The sequence below is a fragment of the Phocoena phocoena genome, chromosome 7, assembly GCF_963924675.1.
Source record: "Phocoena phocoena chromosome 7, mPhoPho1.1, whole genome shotgun sequence".
In the NCBI taxonomy this organism is placed as follows: Eukaryota; Metazoa; Chordata; class Mammalia; order Artiodactyla; family Phocoenidae; genus Phocoena; species Phocoena phocoena.
The window spans coordinates 53,626,949-53,644,445 of NC_089225.1; the positions used below are offsets into that span (position 1 = coordinate 53,626,949).

The following is a 17,497-nucleotide window of genomic DNA, read 5'->3' on the forward strand; positions in this document are numbered from 1 at the left end:
TATTGCAAAAGGAGAATTCTTAAAAAGCATGAAATCGAAGGGGGAGTGGAGGGGAGTGGGTCTAGGCATAGAGGGCCGGTCCGCTCCCCCCACCCCACCCCCAGGACACCTCTATGCTCGGGTTCCCCTTGTGTGTGGAGCGGCACTCGTGCGTGTTATTAACCTTCAGATATGATCAATCAGGAGGACTCCTTTCCCCATCACCAAGGGAACCAAAGCTAGGAGGGAGCGTACAGTGGGTTGGAAATCGGACCCTTTTCTCTGCGGAGGCAGTGGGTAGCTGAGCTCAGATGAAGTACTTGGGGAGGCTCTGAGCTGGATGAGGAAACTGAAATGAAAAGGAGATGGAATCCTCTAGGGTCTGAGTGTTCCCCCCTCGTCTCTGCCTTCTTTGCTTTCACGACAATCCTGGCTCAGTAGAGAGCCAGCAAGGACACGACCCAGAACGCGGTTTCGCTCAAGGAGGCATCGTGGGGTCGTAGAGCTGGAGGAACCGCGGGGAGAGTAATTGAGGCAAAGCTACTGCTCTTGTCTTCTCGAAGATATGGTAGTGGGGGAGAAGAAAGGGAGGGAGAAGCGCTCAGCGAGGCAGAATTCTTCATAGAAATTCTCTCTTGCCTCGCCTTACCCGACACTCTGCCTATTTCAAAAAATAGAGCGTGTTGAGTACGGTCTGGATTACTCATAGGGCTCTTTCTTTTTCTTTCTTTCTCTTTCTTTCTTTATTTCTCTTTCTTCCTTCCTTTTTTTTTTTTTTTTTTTTCCGGGCGCAAACCCGTGATCTGGATTTATAATCGCCCTACAAAGCTCCAGAGGCGGTCAGGCACCTGCAAGGAGCCCCACCGCTCTGCCGAGCTGCCCCCGCAAGCAGCGGCCTCGTGATTCCCCTGCTGAGCCGGTCCCCGCCTCCCCACTCCGCCTCCGCCTCCCCCGAAGCCAAGAAGCCGCCTCTTCGGGTTGCTCTTTTCTCTTCCTGGAGCTCCCGTGCGGGACGTTGCTAGCGAAACAGAGGCGGCAGCTGGAGGTGACGCCAGGCAGATTACGCCTGTGGCAGAGCCGGGCCGAGCCGGGCGGATTGCTGGGCGCTACGCAGAAGAGCGACCGGAGCGCACGGCTTGCTGTCTCCCAACCTAGGTGGGTAAGCGCGCGGCTGCCCGTACCTTCCCAGTACCCAGCCGCGACTGTTAGCTGGGTCCTCTTCACCCGCGGTTTCTTGACCAATCCCCACCCCAGTGTCTGCCATCTACCCTCCCGAGATGAGTGCGTCCCACCCGCCCCAGTCCTGACTCTCCGTTCCTGCGCGGCGCAGAGACCTCAGCCTTCTCAATCATCCTATCCCCATCAGCGAGATTCATGCCCCGGGGACGCACAGAGGCTGAGGCTCGCGCAGAAGTGGAGCGAGAGCGATTTTCCCCTCCGCTTCCCGGCTGCGAGCGCCGGTCTCACCAATGGGCTCCTGGCCAGCAGCAGCCGAAGGCGCGACTCAGAGCGGTAACCTGTTACTTCCCCAGAAGCCCCGGCCTCCCCGCTGCCTGCTCTGCTGGGCGAGTGCGCGCGCGGAGCTAGATGCGGAGTCCTATGCAGGGTCTGGAGGCCGTGGCCGGCGGGCGCTACTCTGCAGGCTCTTAGATGTACCCAGATTCGCCCGCACTCTCTGTCCCCTGGCCTTCGGAAGCCATCGCACCAGCGCCGAGCGCGGAGCAGGGGCGCCGCGCACCTATCCTTGTCTGCCACCTCTCGCGCGCTGGGCGCAAGTTCGTTTCCCCGGTGACGTTCCCCTTTCTTGCCTCTCTCACCCTCTCCGGGTCTGTACAGCGAGAAATCCGGGGACCTCAGAGAGTTGGGTGGAGAGGAAATACAGAAACAAGGATAGAGCCCCGTTCTTGGCTTCGAGATGACTCAAAGCGGGTGGGGCAAGAGGGAGACAAGCGAGGTTCCGACTCGCTGCTTTCTGGCTGTCTGGACTACAAGGTGACTGTATTTCTACCCCAGCCAAGTCCGAGGGAGAACGTAAAGACATGGACCCTTTTTTCCCTCTCACCTTGTCTCACCAAAGTCCCCGGTCCCCGGAGCAGTTAGCCTCCTTCTTTCCAGGGAATCAGCCAGACACAACAAGGGGAACCAGACACCGAACCAGACGTGCCCGCCCCGTGCGCCCTCCTCCCCCGCAACACCCGCCTGCCCGCCCGCCCGCCGACTGCTGAGAGCCCAATAGTGCTTGTCGCGGCTAGGCTGGAAAACCGCGCACTGAGCCTCCCTAGCCCTCCTAGCCCAGTCCCCCGCACCCGCGCGACCTGCACTGGCCTTGGGCTCTTCTAGTCTCACCGCTGCGCTCCAGGTCGCCGCGCCGCCAGACTGGAGAGCCACCCCGGGCTACGTTGCGGGCGCCCGAGTCCCCAGCTCGCGTGCACGTCTCTTCCTCCCCCCGTCCCCAGCCCGGCGCACCCCGACCCAGCCCGCTGGCTGCCGTTCCTCTAGCCTCTGTCTCCTGAGCCCGGACTTAAGCGGGAGCGTCCGCGCCCCCGACCGCTCAATCGCCTCCCGCGCGCCGGACCCCTGAATCCCTCCCCGTGCAGCTCTCGCTTCTCTTTGCAGCCTGTTCCTAAGCCCGGCCGGCCGAGGACCCCGGACAGCAGAGGACCGGGGACAACCGAGCAGATGGCGTCTTCGACCCCTTCTTCGTCCGCAACCTCCTCGAACGCGGGAGCGGACCCCAATACTACCAACCTGCGCCCCACAAGTAGGTCCTGCTCCAGTGTCCTATCAAATGGACTGCGTGGAAGATGGGGGCGCTGGGACGTGAGGAGGCTGCGCTGGCAGAAAGGGAAGGGGGAGCGCGGAGATGATGGAGGCTAGAAAGAAATGGGGCCCTGACCCAGGTCCCGACCAAAGGTCGTTCGACTGCCAGGGATACTAGGCGATTCCAGGGCGCTAAGGCAGTGGGAACCACGCAGGGTCGGAGCGGTGGCGATCCTTGGAGGCTTCGCTGCGGGGGAAGGACGCGCGGCGAGAGTGTTGTTTTTGTGTGTGGTTTCTTTGCTAGGTGGGACGACGGGGGTCAGCGCAAGGGGCGGTGTGAGGAGCTGGGAGTCTCAGCGGGAATAGAGTCTTCTGTCTTCGGCTTTCGTTGAGCCGAGATCTGACCCTCCCCCCCTCCTTTACCCCTGCATTGTGCTCGAACTCTATAATCAGCGGAAATTTCGACGTTAATTGCAGCTTTTAGAAAACTCGGGGTCCCTAATTGCTCCAAATTTGCGTCGAGCTATTGACGAGTGAGGAAGAAGCCAAGGGCGAGACAGGAGCATAAAATGGTTTGAGATTAAGCCTCGACATTTTAGACAATTAATTACATTTCAGAGACAAAAAAAAAAAAAAAAAAGCGGGCAGCATCCTGAGTGGCAAGAAGTGGGGAACCAGGAAGAGTCCAGAAGGTTTGCCAGGGCGGTAGGAGAGAGCAGCCCTCTCTTTTCTCCAGGGCAGGAGACCTGTCAGCAATGAACACCTCTGGAAGAGAGAGGAAGAAAAGGGGAACCAGATAAAGGTGGGTGGGGAGATGTATGCTTCCCCACCCCTAGCTCCATGCGGCGACTCAACCCATTTCCGGAATCTGTCTTTAATTCGGATTGATTTCCAGCATCTTTGTAGAGATGTGGAGATGGGGGAATTGTTTTCCTTTTTCCACTTTGGATGGAAATGCGCTCCCTCCAAATCCATGAGCTCTGGATAGTAACGGCCCCAGAATTTCTATATAAAAGGGCTTAGGGATGGCATTGTGGTTAGAAGGAGGGCTCATTGCTTCGCTTTTATAGCACTTTCTATAAGCTTGAGAAAACATCAATTGTTCCCATCAACGAAGGTTGGCGCAGGGGGGGTATCAGGTAAGCCCTCTATCCAACCCCTAGGTGCTGCCCTTGGCTTCCCGGCTGGAGGCCTTCTCTTAAATTCTTAGGCGGCGTTCCAGCTCCCTTTGCAGCTCCCTCCCCCAGCCCCCCAGGCAAGCTACAATTACCCACACAACAAAGAGGGGCTCAGGAGAGCCACCAGCCTTGGTGGCGCGAGAGCTGGGCACTGGCTACCAGAGCTGGTTGGACCAGGCCAAGAGAAACGGGAGGCCTGCGCGCCTTTGTCTGTTGCTCTGGCCCTGATGGATTTCTTTTCCAGTTCTCTCCACATTTCCTGCCCCTTTCTTTGCTGTCTGGCAGGGGTGGGCGGCCGTTGTGTTCACCAACCCTCGAGTCCTGAACCCCTACTGCGCCCCTACTTCCCAGAGGCAGCCAGCAGCAGAGCCCATGTGCCCAACTGCGGGTCCCAGACCCAGCAGAGGAGCTGACCCGAGTTCGCTCGTGGCCGGGCACGCCCGGAATTCGCCAGGGCGGAGGGAAGATAGCTGAGAACTGGGCCCAGGAAAAGCCTGCAGCACCTGTCCTGAGAACGCCGCCGTTGGCCCCGACAGCCCAGCCACCGTGAGCATTTCTAGGCTGTGCGCGCACGCCTGGCTCTCCACCCATCCTTGCCCTCCCTTGCAGACACATCCTCGCCCGCCCAGCTGGCTCTGCTTCTCTGCCCCGCCAGGGTCTCCTGGGAGGTGGCGTTGCTCAATTCGCACAACCTTACTCAACCTCTTGCTCCGGGGACACCTCCTCCTTGTTCTCAGCCACTCGGTCTTCCCTACTCTGGCTACGTCAAAGGATCTCTCTCACTACCTCTTCCCATCTCTCTTTCCCTTTCTTTCACTGCAATCCCCAACTCTAAAAGGCAGTGCCATGGGTCTGAACTCCAACGCCACAGCTGAGTGACCTTGGAAAACTCTCCTAGCCTCTCTGAGCTTCAGTGTTTTTATTTGTAAAGTGAGTCTTAGATTAACACTCCTCTTGCTTCCTAGGGTTATGAGGATTAGGTGAGATGGCGTTTAAAATGAAAGCACTCTATCGGATGAAAATAGCTCTTTACCTGCCAGGCATTTTTATTAGGGTTTAGCTTTCGCCCCGATTTACTACTGTCTGTTGCAAGAACTCCATCTGTGACACGCTCTCTCATTGACGTCGGGCTAGTTCTTCTCCCCGCTGGGGCTCTGTTGTGCCTCGGGTTTAATGGATGTCACTCTCCTTATCGCAGCAAACACTCGCGCCCGGCTGAAGGCACTGGCCCGGATGGGGTGGGGGATGGGAGTGATTGGAGGGTCTTGCTATGAGGAATCCGAGGGGAATCTCAGGCTAGGCCCACTACACCGGCTCGCATGCAGGCTCTGCAGGCACCGCCGTGCTTCTGGCTGGAAGTTGAACCCCGAGGGCAGGATAAACGCTGAGGAGTTTGAGAACACGGCAGCGCCTGAATCTGCGATTCAGACCTGGAGAAAAAGTGTCTGATTCCCTTCGCCTTCGCCTGCTCCAGATCCGAGACGTCCGAGGGAAGGGTTAATGAGGGGCATGTTGGGAAGAGGGGGCAGGGGATGAGACCCGAGGCGCACTATTGTCTTGCCGACTCCCCGGTCCCACTGAAGAGCGGCCATGCCAGCCCGACCATCTAGTCAAATACTATTTTTCACCCAATTAATTCCTGAACTCTTCCGCGACCCCATTTCATGCCAGTTTATTTTAAGCTGCCACTCAGCTGGAGACCCGCCAAGAAATTATGAGATGTGTTGGTCCCAGATGTCTCTGTGTTCCCTTTCCCAGCCGCTGTGGTCGCCCTTCGAGTCTGCGGGGCGGAAACCAAGGGACAGGGCCTGCGGGTGGGTGTTGGGCAACTCGAGGAGCCGGGCCTGGCCCTTTGCACCTGTGGTCAGCCCTGTTCCACTCCGACCCCGCCTTGGCGGCTACCCCATCGTGGTCGCTGGGAGCCGCGGGTGGGGCGCTGGGTGCGTGGCCTCTCAGAGACACTGTTCTGTACCTGAGGTCGGAGCAGGAAGGGACTGTGATGGGGTCTCGGGGGGCACAAGTCTCCCCGTCGGCCCAAAGATCTGGCTCTTAGCTCCTTTCGGGAAAGAGCTTTTTAATGAGGCGCACTGGCGAAGACCTGCTCCTACCCTCCCCAGAAAACCTTTGCCCTCGACCGGGTGCCGGACTGTCGAGCCTCACTGATCGCACGTCTCTTGGTTTCTAGCGTATGACACCTGGTGCGGCGTGGCCCACGGATGCACCAGAAAACTGGGGCTGAAGATCTGTGGTAAGTGAAAGGGCCGGCTGGGGCCCCAAAGGGGCTGCGAGGCGAGCGGGCTTTGCGGGTTTGGGAGAGTGGGACGTACGCGGAAGGGAATCCTGGCTCTTGGGTCTGTTTTCTAGTGTCTACAGCCCCTACGCCCGACAGAGAAGCTCCTCTACTGGCCTTGACCTTCCTCTGCCCTCTCCTGACGTGCCCCCCGAGGGACCTTTTCCGATGGGGGACCCTGGGCTACTTGAGACCTCGGAGCTCCCCTAGCTGGGCGCGAGCACAGCGCCCCCGCGCGACAGCCCCGTTCATCTTGCCCGGCGCTTTGGCTGTTCTGACCCAGGCACTCTGCCTACGCGACGCGAAGGCGGCATAAAAAGGGTCCGGGTTTACTGGAGAGCAGGCCCAAGGCGAGACATCCGCCTTAGACGGTGGCTGGCGCGTCGTATTCCTTCCCTCTCCACCATCGCGCGTTGAAAGTGGCTTCCTCAGCTGGATATTTTTGCCCGAGATGTCAAAACGGATTCAAATTTCGTTCTTTGAGGCCTTGGAGGCCAAGAGAATGGATTGCCTGCAGCCCTCGGTGGCCTACCTGGAGGAGGTGTGGGCGGTGCAAGCTAGAGGGTTTGAGGAGCTTGCCCTTGAAGGAGAGGAGGGAAGGGAAAGGGGGCAGAGGGGGCGTGGGGCCGCAAGACGGAAAGTGGGTATCGGGCACGATTTGCTAGAGAGGAAGGAAAATAGATCTGGGAGCTGGACGGGAGAAAGAACTGCTCTCCGGAGACGTAAGGATCTAAAATGAAAACGCCCAAGGGCTGTAATTTTTTTTTTTTTTAAGGAAAAAGGGAGATTTGTTCGAAGGGACACAGCTGAGTGGCTCCGGCTGAACAATGAGAACTTGCTTTCCTTGCTACATTTCACCGTCTAAAATTTCTAGCCTTATCGGGCCAGAAAATACGGACGTCCCCGGTCAGGGGGTGGAGAGGCGGGGTAAGATTAACGAGGGGCTTATTAAAAGGTCATCCGTCAGCTGCTGCGCTCTGGAGATAGTGGCGGCGCAGGCGTAGGCACGCCCGCTCGGCCCCTGGAGCGCCCGAGAGTGGGCCGGCGAGCCGGTGGCCTCCGGGCCTGATCTTCCCAGCTGCCCTGCAACCCGGGGCCCCAGGGAGGCGAGAGTTTGTGGCCGGAGCGAGAGGAGTTACTTGGCAGCTTTTGGGAGTCACCCTCCCTTCCCCGCCTTGCGGCGCGGCGCCCTCCTTGCGTTTCTGGGGCTCTGTCCCCTTGATCCCAGAAGCAGCTTTACGGTGAGGAAGGGTTGCTCGACTCCAGGACCTAGCCGTTTTGCAGGGAAAGCCCAGCCCTGCGGCGGGGAGGCCCGGGGGTTTGGCCCTCTCCCCAGCACGCGAGGCCCGCGGGGCGAGGCCTGGGCCGCGTCCCCGCGCGGGGGCAGCTGGCGGCAGTCGAGCTTTGTTCTATAAATAGCCCCCTTCTCCCAGCCGCCATTCCCGGCTTAATGGCCCATTTCGCGCCAGGTCCCTTCGGCGGCCGTGGCGCTCGGCTTCAGCAGCCGTCATTGTCATGCAGCCGGGCAAGCAGAACTGAGCAAGCCCTGGGCGCCCGCCACGGTCGAGGACAGGGTCGGGGGAGCCTTGGGGTGAGGGCTGCTTTCCTCGCGGTCCTAGGCCTGCCTAGCCAGCGGCCTTCATCCATCCCCATCCCCGCTTCCCGGCCTCGGACCTGGGCGGTGCCCCCTGCTGCCCCGACTGCAGACCCTCAGGGTCGGGGGAGAAGAGAACGTGTAAACGCCGCTTCGGGGACACACCCGAAGTGACCCGAAAAGGTAAAGGGGCAGGAGTATCCCCGGGTCCGGGAATAGATGTCCAGGCACAGGGGTACGGGAATTGGGGCGTAGAGGTTTGCATTAGCTTCCCCTGAGGGAGAGCTCTTGGGCATTTGGGGGCTACCATCCTCAGGGAGTTGCTTCTCTGTTTTTACCCACCTCCCCAACATTAATTTCAGGAAAGCTGAAACACCTGTGACAGGAGAGGGCTGGTAGTGTGTTGAGGGGAAATTGCCTTCTGCTAATACACATGCTTTGGGGGCCACAGGTTAGGAGGATTTACAATAGGTTTGATTCTGAAAGGAAACAAAACAACAGGAGGATTTGTTTTCCATACTTTGCGCCAACTCTGGCTTTCCATTTTAGTCTAGCTACCGGAGGCAAAGTGCAGTCTTTGGTTTTGACTTGAATCCACACACCCCTCCCCTCCCCCACACACAGATTCCCCCACTCCCTTCATCCCAGACGTTCACGGGCTTGAAAGGTGCCCTCTTGACCTGACACTCTCCAGGTTGGTTTGACCTTTCACCTTAAGAGAGTTGAGGGACTAATGGTCATCTTCTCACTTCCAGATCCATTGCCCTGGGGGACCCATCCATTGCCCTTGCCAAGATTCCACCCCACCCCCTCTCCTACCCCCTCTCCTGGATCCTCCCCCCGCCCCCCGAAGACAAAGCTGCAAGGAAGGCCCCTGGTCTCACCAGTGTAACCCTTAGCTCCGGAGGCAGAATCCTGTGGGAAAGCAGTCAGCCAGAAGACACCCAGGGTCTTGCCAAGAGGTAGAGAGCCAGGTGGCTACAGGCATGATAGCATGACCTAAATCGAAGGAGATGCAGGGAGCCCTAAGTTCTGGCTCTGGGCTCTGCTAACTTCCCAGTGTGTCCTTGGGCCTCAATCACTTCTGTATTCAGAGGTCCCAGACTGGCTGCTAGTTACAGCCCCCTGAGCTGTTTTATTTAGCCCATGCAGTGTGTGTGTTTGTGTGTTTAATTTTGTGTCAGTCACCAACTTTTAAATATACATTTCAAATATTCTGTATTTATTATGGCTTCTCTTGAAATTAAAAAAAAAAGTTTGAGGTGGGGGAGAGATCTGGCAGGGTACTTATAGCCCAGAAAAATCAAGAAAAGAGCCCCTTCCTCTAGGGAGATGCAACTCCATGCTACAGCTTGGTGAGAGACAGCAAGGGGGTTGGGCTTCAAGCCTCACTTGCCCCCTTGGCCAGGTGCCCTTATGCCAGGCTCAGTTTGAAACCCCACTTGGAAACAACCAGCTTGAACCAGGTGCTCTAGTTCCTCACACCTCCCCCCCCCCCACAGGGCTGAGTAGGCCTTTGAGTTTGGGGGCAGCTGTGAGGACCAGCCGCAGGATCGCCCCTCGGCTCATAGGTGGAAGCTAGCCAGGGTGCTACGACCGGGACAAAGCTCACCGCAGCTTCGGCTCCCCTCCACTTGCCTCTTTGCCTCTTAAGAATGTTCAGCTAAGTTACCTTAAACTAGGTCCTTATAGCTGAGGTATAGAGCAAAAGGGAGTACAGTCTGCTTTAGTCTCAGGGACCTCTGCTTCCAGGACCCCTTGCTAGCCAGGGAGGTCATCAAAGCACTGACCTCAATGTCATCCACCACCTCATTATCCTTGGAGAAGCATACGAACTTCCAGAGCCTCTCAGAGCCCAGAGAGGCCCGGCTCCTTGACCTTATTTTTGAGGCTCCCAATATTTTAGAAAACAAATACCTTCCAAAAAAGTGATATTCCAAAAATAATATCCATTAAGTGTTTATATTAGCAAATGGTTTTTAACACAAATTATAATGCAATATAAGTGTGCTTTGCATAGGATAGTTACAAGATGTATAGAAAACACTAATTCCTTGTGCACTCCAGGAAGTGTGGTCCAGGAATGGGATGCAGGTTTAAAGTGTCGTGATTGGCATCTTTCATTCCTATCAGGACACCTCTGGGAATGCCTGTGAGAAGAACTCCTTTGGAGATAATATCCAAAGCCCAAATGCAGGTCCTAGGTCCTTTCCCACCTAGGAAAGGAGTTGCTAAGGGGTTTCAAGGCAGAGACTTTCCCAGGGAGTGAGTCAAAACCAACCAGGGGTCAGAGACCTAAAGAGCAGGAGTTCAGCTAGGCAAGACCTCACCTCCATTAGGGCATGTGGACTTGGTCTTTTCAGCCTGCCTGAAACAAATTCCACTGCTGCCTGTTTGGGTGGAGGGGGGCAGTCTCACTCAGGATGCAGGTGATACTGCATCCCTCTGGCAAATGAGTGCTAGCTTCTCATTTTGGACTCTGGGGATTTGGAGGAGGAATTCAGAAAGTAGGAGCAGAGGTGAAGGGGAGGATGCACCCCCCATCTTTATATCCAAGTGTGGAGCTCTATTATAGTGTATTTCCCCCCTTCTGATGTCCTTTAGAGCTTTAGTGATAAGTTTTAAAGGTGCTGAGAACAATGAAAGGCCTGGTGCCTCTGCCTTCCTATTCTTCCCTCCAAAAATAGACCCTGCTTCTGTGTGTGGGAGGATTCTAATCACTGCAACTTTCCCCCTGCACCCCTCCTTCCTCCACCCCTCAACACTGAATTGCAGTCCTGGGGAAGTAAAGCTGAATTCCCCAGATTAACTTGCCTCTCGTGGAACCTCCCGGGACTTTCCTCCAAGCCTGCCTTGTGACGTATGTGACTCCCCAAGGATCTTGGTGTCTACAAATACAGCTTTGGGGTCACCAAGAAGCTTAGAACTTTCTTCGTCTTTTCAGGGTGTTGCATTTCAGACTAAGATTGAGGCTGAATTGGAGGAGATGCTGAGGGAAGGAGCGGGTCCGCGGGTCCCGAGCACCAGAAGGGACAGGTGGAGGTACTGAGAGAGGAAGTGTGCTCCTGGTTGGCAGAGCCTCAGCCCTTTCAGCTCAGCCTTCTTCTGGGTTTGCCACTGGTAGTGTTTGCACTGCTCAACTCAGGCAGGAGAGATTTCCACTCCTTCTGAGGGGCAGGGAGGAGGTGCTTTGACTCCCACCCTGGGCTCAGAGTTCATCTCTGTGGAGTTCTTGGATGGCTGTCTAGCTTTATTACATTGTTGGTCACCATCTGCCAGTCTGCAAGCTCCTGGAGAAGAGGGGATCTGTCTCATTTATCTTTATCTGTCCCTGGTCCTAAATGCTCAGTAAAGTCCTTTTCCACAATAGGTGCTCAATAAGTGTTTATGGAATTAAATGTCACCACACATAAGATTTTAGGCTTTCTTGTCTCTTTCTCCAGTACCTTTATTTAAGGAGAGGGTGTGGTACAGGGAAAGCTGCCCTTCAGTTTTGGGTGAGAAAAGTTAAACTTACATTCAACCCTGGTAGCATTTACCTGGAGTCCAAGGAAAGCATCTTCCCCAATCCTCAGTGCTGGTCTCACCCCCTCCTCCCTCTGGTTGCACAGCCCATAAACCCAGAGCTGGCAGCATCCTCTCCGTTTGTGTCCCTTCCCTTAAAACCCTATCCTGGGGCTGGTTGCTGGAGTGGAAGCTGTCCAATTGACTTAATTCTGCATTCACTGTCATGTTGAGAGAGGAGAATGGGCTTCACTTACTGTTTTTCTCTCTTGCATGACTGGGTCTGTGCCACTGATGACACTTGGTACTGCCCCCTCCCCGCCTGGAGGCGAGCAGTGCCAGAGCCCTTACATATAAAACAGACACTCGGCTTCTATTCGGGAAAAGTGAGAACCCTGCTTGGAGAGTCGACCTGGGCCAGCAGCAGACCCTCCGAGGCTGGGAGTTTGGTGCCCTTCCTCTGACCCAGCTTCTTGTGCTACAGGCTTCTTGCAAAGGACCAACAGCCTGGAAGAGAAGAGCAGGCTTGTGAGCGCCTTCAAGGAGAGGCAGTCCTCCAAGAATCTGCTTTCCTGTGAAAACAGCGACAGGGATGGCCGCTTCCAGCGCACAGAGACTGACTTCTCCAACCTGTTTGCTCGAGGTAGTCCCCACCCCCAGCCCTAGTGCTATCCAGTAGGTTGCTTATTGGAGTTTCTTTACTTTTTCATGAAACCTTGCTTCTTTTACAAAAAAAAGCCATTATTCTCTCTGAACCATCATGAAACTGCTTTCCCAACATTTGAATATACTATACTCCCTCCTTCCCTATTGCCCAGGTCTCCATCATTTGAAAGCTGGATGAGGGCAATCCGTAAAACAGCCAACTCTAAAGATACTTGCAGGGACGAATACACAGTCAGAGAATCTCAGAATCCAAAGAAATCTTTCATATAAGAAAATCCAGCTATTCCCTCCATAGCATTTATCCTCCAAGGGTGGTGCCCACAACAGCAAAAGCACCCTGTAGGAAGCTGTGTAGCTGGGCCTCATGACCAAGTGCTGTCCTGAAGGTCATTTTCCTTTTGAAGATTTTTCACTCATTACCGCTGCCCCTACAACAACGGTCTCAGGAGGTGCTTTCCCAGTCTTTCCTGACCAGCACAAAGGTAAACCCACCCCCCTCCCCCTTCCGTGAACCCCCCACAAGCCATGGAGGCCAAACCAGAACAGTAAACAAGATTCACTAAACCTTGGAGAGATAATCCAAAGAATAGACACAGAGCATCATATACAGCCAGTCTGTTCTTGAGCTATGGCTGACAACTTCCGTTGGGGCCCCCTACAGCTTCCCCCGCTGGCTACCCCCGAGCCTGACTCTACCTAACACAGACCAGAACCCAGAGTCACCTTCTGGCATCCCAGAGGCCAAGCCCTAAAAGGTAAGGTCAAGAGAGGGGCAGGAGTTCCCTCTCCCACCTTCCTGAGCCCCACTTTCCAGTTCTAGTTTTCTGTCCAAGGACAACATAAAGAACCATCCCCTTCGGTGTGACCTCAGCCTCTACCCACAGAAGCCTCACCCGCCACCAGCAACAGATCAAGCACATCATAACACCAAACCGAAAGCCCAGTATCTGAGCCAGATGTACAGAGACACACCTGGTACTAGGGGAGCAAGACAGATGCCCCGTCCATCACATGCCTGACAGGTGCCCAAATGGATAACTGCAGGGGAGGCTGCTCGTGACTTCTCAAAGCGTTTCAATTAAGAGCAGCCTAACTATCAGAAACTCTGTGAACCCCCAGAGAATATATGCAGCGCTTCTGTGTATACGCCGATGTGCATTGCTCTGGGGAGATGGTACATCAGATTCTCAACGCGTGCATATCCTGGAAGAAAATCAGTCCTGTAAAGATACGGATATTAGGGAGTTCTAAGCTGACTGAGGAAATCCGGATAGGAGTCAGGCGATAACTCCTCATGGGCTTCCCCCCACCAGATCTGCTTCCGGCTAAGAATGGGGAGGAGCAAACTGTGCAGTTCCTGCTGGAGGTGGTAGACATACTCCTCAACTACGTCCGCAAGACATTCGATCGCTCCACCAAGGTGCTGGACTTCCACCACCCCCACCAGCTGCTGGAAGGCATGGAGGGCTTCAACCTGGAACTCTCTGACCACCCTGAGTCCCTGGAGCAGATCCTGGTTGACTGCAGAGACACCCTGAAATATGGCGTCCGCACAGGTAAGGGTGAGAGCCAGGTGGACACGCAGTGGCAATCTTGGCCTGCGTCAGACCTTTGCCAATTGCCAGGATGTCAAAGTCATGTTGAAGGAGAAACACAAACCGGGGTGAAGGAAGGCAGCAAAGCACTCCATGACCTCAGAACCACCAGACGCAGTGACAAAATCCAATCATTATTTATTGTTGTAAAAATAGATTTAAAAGATACAGATACATGGTGCTGTGTCAAGTTCTGTATAAAGAGTTTTAATTCTTGGTTTGAGGCTATTCACAACCTAAAGAGAGCAGAATGATCCATTCTCTACTTCTCCCACTTCCATTTTCACGCCTACTTCATTCTGATAAATCCGACCCTTGCCTGTCCCTGAAACTGGGGAGAATTGGGCCCATTTCCTTTTCTTTCTGTACTAGTTTCCTAGGGCTGCCACAACCGATTACCACAAACTGGGTGACTTAAGACAACAGAAATTTATTATCTCACAGTTCTGGAGGCTAAACGTTCAAAATCAAGGTGTCTGCAGGGCCATGCTCTCTCTGAAGACTCTTGGGAAGGAGCCATCCTTGCCTCTTCCAGCTTCTGATGGTTGTGGGAATTCCTTGGCATTCCTTGGCTTGTAGATGCATCCCTCCAATCTTTGCCTTCATCTTCACCTGACGTTTTCCAAGAGTCTGTGTCCAGGTTTCTCTCCTCTTTGGATTAATGCCTACCCTAATCCAGTATGGCCTCATCTCAACTTGTTTACATCCACAAAGACCCTATTTCCAAAGAAAGTCACAGGAATCGGGTTAACACTTGAACATATCTCTTACAGGACACAATTCAACCCCCCACACCCTCTATTTGCTAGGCCCAAAAGCCACACACTTACACACCCTTTGCATTCTACTCCATCCTCTGGAGTTCAGGTATTCTGAGGCACCAAATCCTCTCTCCAACAGGGAGCCCTGGAGGATGCCCTCTTGCCTCCTTTCCATGTTATAGAAACTCTCTCTACTCAGCAATCCTGGCCAAGTGGTTACTCTCCAGTTGCCTCAAGTTCAAGGACTTTTGGGATCTCTGTCTGGCTCTTTCTAAGCCTAGGAATCAAGCAGTGGTTTCTTCTCCCTACCGTCTTTCCCCACTGCAGTCTGGCTCTCCTGAGCCCTTGGGCAGACTGATGTACAGGAATTGGCAGTCCATAGCATGGTTGTCCCCACAGAGGAGCCCCTGAGGCCATGACTGGTAGCCTCACTCTTCCTAGTCATTTGAAGATATGACTGGGGAGGGTGTCGTGATAGGACTGAGTAAGGCTATTGGATGTCAAAAACAAGGGTTATAATGAAATAATGAGGCTGGCCAAAGAGGCATTTTTAAATAATGAATCCCAAACAGCTTTTAAAGTCTGCCAACACCACTGGTATAGGTGTAGCTTTCTTGAATCACTGCAAGATGGACAAGACTCAATTATATTACAAAGTCTGTGTTTGATTTTTAAAGAAAAACACGCTCATCAATTTAGTGACATCTCACCTTGGTCTGATGGCTAATCTGTTCCTGGTGGAGATCAAGTTGTTATTTGGCTAGGGAAAAAAACAGAGTTCTCTGTGTATGTTTTAGCTTGACCAGCTTTGGTCCACTATTTTTATTTTGTCAGTTCACGCCACAAACACTTTATCAGAGAGATGAGACCACGTACGTTTATCACGAAGCTCAGAATAGTGTTGCCCCTCAAAGAAAAATACATGGATTTGTCATAATAGCAACTCATATCGCCTACAAAACTGAAGTATCACATGGTCAGAGAAGCATGGACTCTTACTAGAGTCGAGTGTGTGAATCCAATTAGATACTTAGCCTGGAGCCATTCATCCCTGTTCTTCAGAGCAGCTTCTAGAAGCAGATATTTGCATTTGTAGAGTTCATAGTCTTCAGGCAATGTGAAACCTGCATCACAGGGTGTTGACCCTGGCAAAGTGTACTGTTGCTTTCATGGGAAAACACATTTCCTAGTTGCTGGTGTGTAGTTTAGATGTAGTTACTGGAGCAATAGAGTAAACCCACAGGTATTCTGCAATGGAAGTGGAAGATATTTCTTAAGAGTATTAATGCACAGCCAGAATAATGAATAGGGTTTTAGAATGAAAACATACTGATCTGGGAAGCATCTGTGGAGGGATGATGATGGCCTTTGGAAATTTCCCTACAAATTAACAAAGACTTCTGAAAAAGGAACCAATGTATATACATTCTCCAAGAACTCAGAGAAACGCTAGTCAGCCCTCAGTCACAGTAGACATGCTGACTTCCTTAGTTTTCCTTTTTTGAACTTTTTATCATGGAAATTTTAAACTTATACAAAAATAAAACAGTGTAATGAACCCTATATACCCAACACCCAGCTTCAGCTATTAGTAGCTCTTGCCAGTGTTGTTTCACCTGACACCCCACCCACTCCCCTCTCTTCTATAGTATATGGAAGCAAATCTCCAGCATAATATTATTTCATTCATAAATATTTTTTATCCTCAAGGACTCAAAAAAAAACACATTATCATTGGTACATCCAAAAAAATTTATAATTTTTTAATATCACATAGTGTTCAAATTTCCAGTTGTCTCATGAATGTCATAAATGTTTTATTTTGTTACAGTTTGAGTCAAGATCCACAAAAGTCCCCCACATTGCAATTGCTTAATATGTCTCTTAATCAATAAATTTCTTCCTGCATCTCTTTTTTTTTTTTGAAGCTTATTTGTTCAAAAATTTTACTTTAAAAAATTACTCTTTCTTTCTCTCCAACCTGACTCTAAGCCATGTGCTGCTCAGTACCACGTCTATCATCTGTTAGTATTTTTGTTGACTATAGACAGTTGAAATTGAAATTTAAACTAGGTCATTTTGTTGCTTGATAGAAATTCTGGTATGAGATTTTGGGGACATTAAGCCATAGCCATAAGAGGAAAGTAAGGTTTGGGGGGACTTTGTGTCCTTTTATATTTTAATAGACCATGAGATACTGTTTCACTTTTGTTTGAGGGTATTTGTGTCAGTCTGTCTGTCTGTCCGTGTCCATCTTTTGTCTCTGCTATGCGATGTGATTTTGATACATTGTCAAATGGTGTGATTGCATTTATTTATCATTCAATCTTGTCTTAAAATGAAATGTTTGTTGTTAAAAGTTTTCAAATGGGTATTTTGTGTGTGTGTGTGTGCGTGTATATATATATACACACACACACGTGTATGTTTATATATATGTACATACATATTTATATTTAAATGGACTTCAACAAAATTAGTTACATTGTAGGAGATCTCATAGATTTTGTTGGCACTGAGCCGAGTAGAGCAAAATGGACCAGTTTAAACTATTTAGAGTAATCTACATGAATGTCTGGAATCTGGCCTTGAATTTACACCAAGCTTACTGTTTATGCTTCTTTTATTCTTTCTAAAGATCAGTATTATTTTTCGAGGACTCTTGAGGTGCGGGGATCTATATATTCTGCTCTAAGAAGTCCTAGTCTAGATGTTCTGAATGAGTCCTCATCGCAAGGAGGGAAGGATATACTTCCTCAGAGAGGGGACTTAGACCAGGAACATTCCAACATTAGCTCTCTGACAGTTATTTCAGAGGCAAAAGCAATTTCCTCTGGAAACACAGCAGTCAGCACATCTTTCTAACACCAGTTCTCTGTCACACACCCCTAGATAATGTATTGCGTTGGCGCCTTTGTGTCAGCCAAGCCAAGCCTGCTGTATGGGGTTGAGTTTTTCTGTGAACGCCAAGTTGGCCAAAATTTGGCAATAATCCTGAATTTGCTGAGAACAAAGCCTGATAAAGCATAGAGTAGGTTGAAAAGGACTTTTGAGTTACATAATAATAAAAATTATTTTATCAACAACTCAATGAGTGAATGAGGCTGTGTCTGCCCCTGTTTCACAGAGCAGATGCCAGGTCATCTCAGCAATACATCTAGTGTAACAGT

At 52.1% G+C, this 17,497-nt stretch overlaps 1 protein-coding gene across 2 annotated transcripts in view; it reads left to right on the plus strand.

The window, feature by feature from the left end:
* Nucleotides 1-966: 966 nt before the first annotated feature.
* The window catches only part of GAD1 (glutamate decarboxylase 1), a 40,252-nt gene continuing 23,721 nt past the window's right edge, over nt 967-17,497 (plus strand). The window contains exons 1-5 of one of the 2 annotated variants that reach the window (XM_065880786.1): nt 967-1,134; nt 2,596-2,740; nt 6,103-6,165; nt 11,790-11,948; nt 13,285-13,527. In XM_065880786.1, the coding sequence (XP_065736858.1) occupies nt 2,659-2,740; nt 6,103-6,165; nt 11,790-11,948; nt 13,285-13,527 (547 nt within the window). In that variant the 5' untranslated portion in view covers nt 967-1,134; nt 2,596-2,658. Of the gene's footprint in view, nt 1,135-2,595; nt 2,741-6,102; nt 6,166-11,789; nt 11,949-13,284; nt 13,528-17,497 lie in introns of those variants that run through there. The other variant, XM_065880787.1, reaches the window with a different exon arrangement.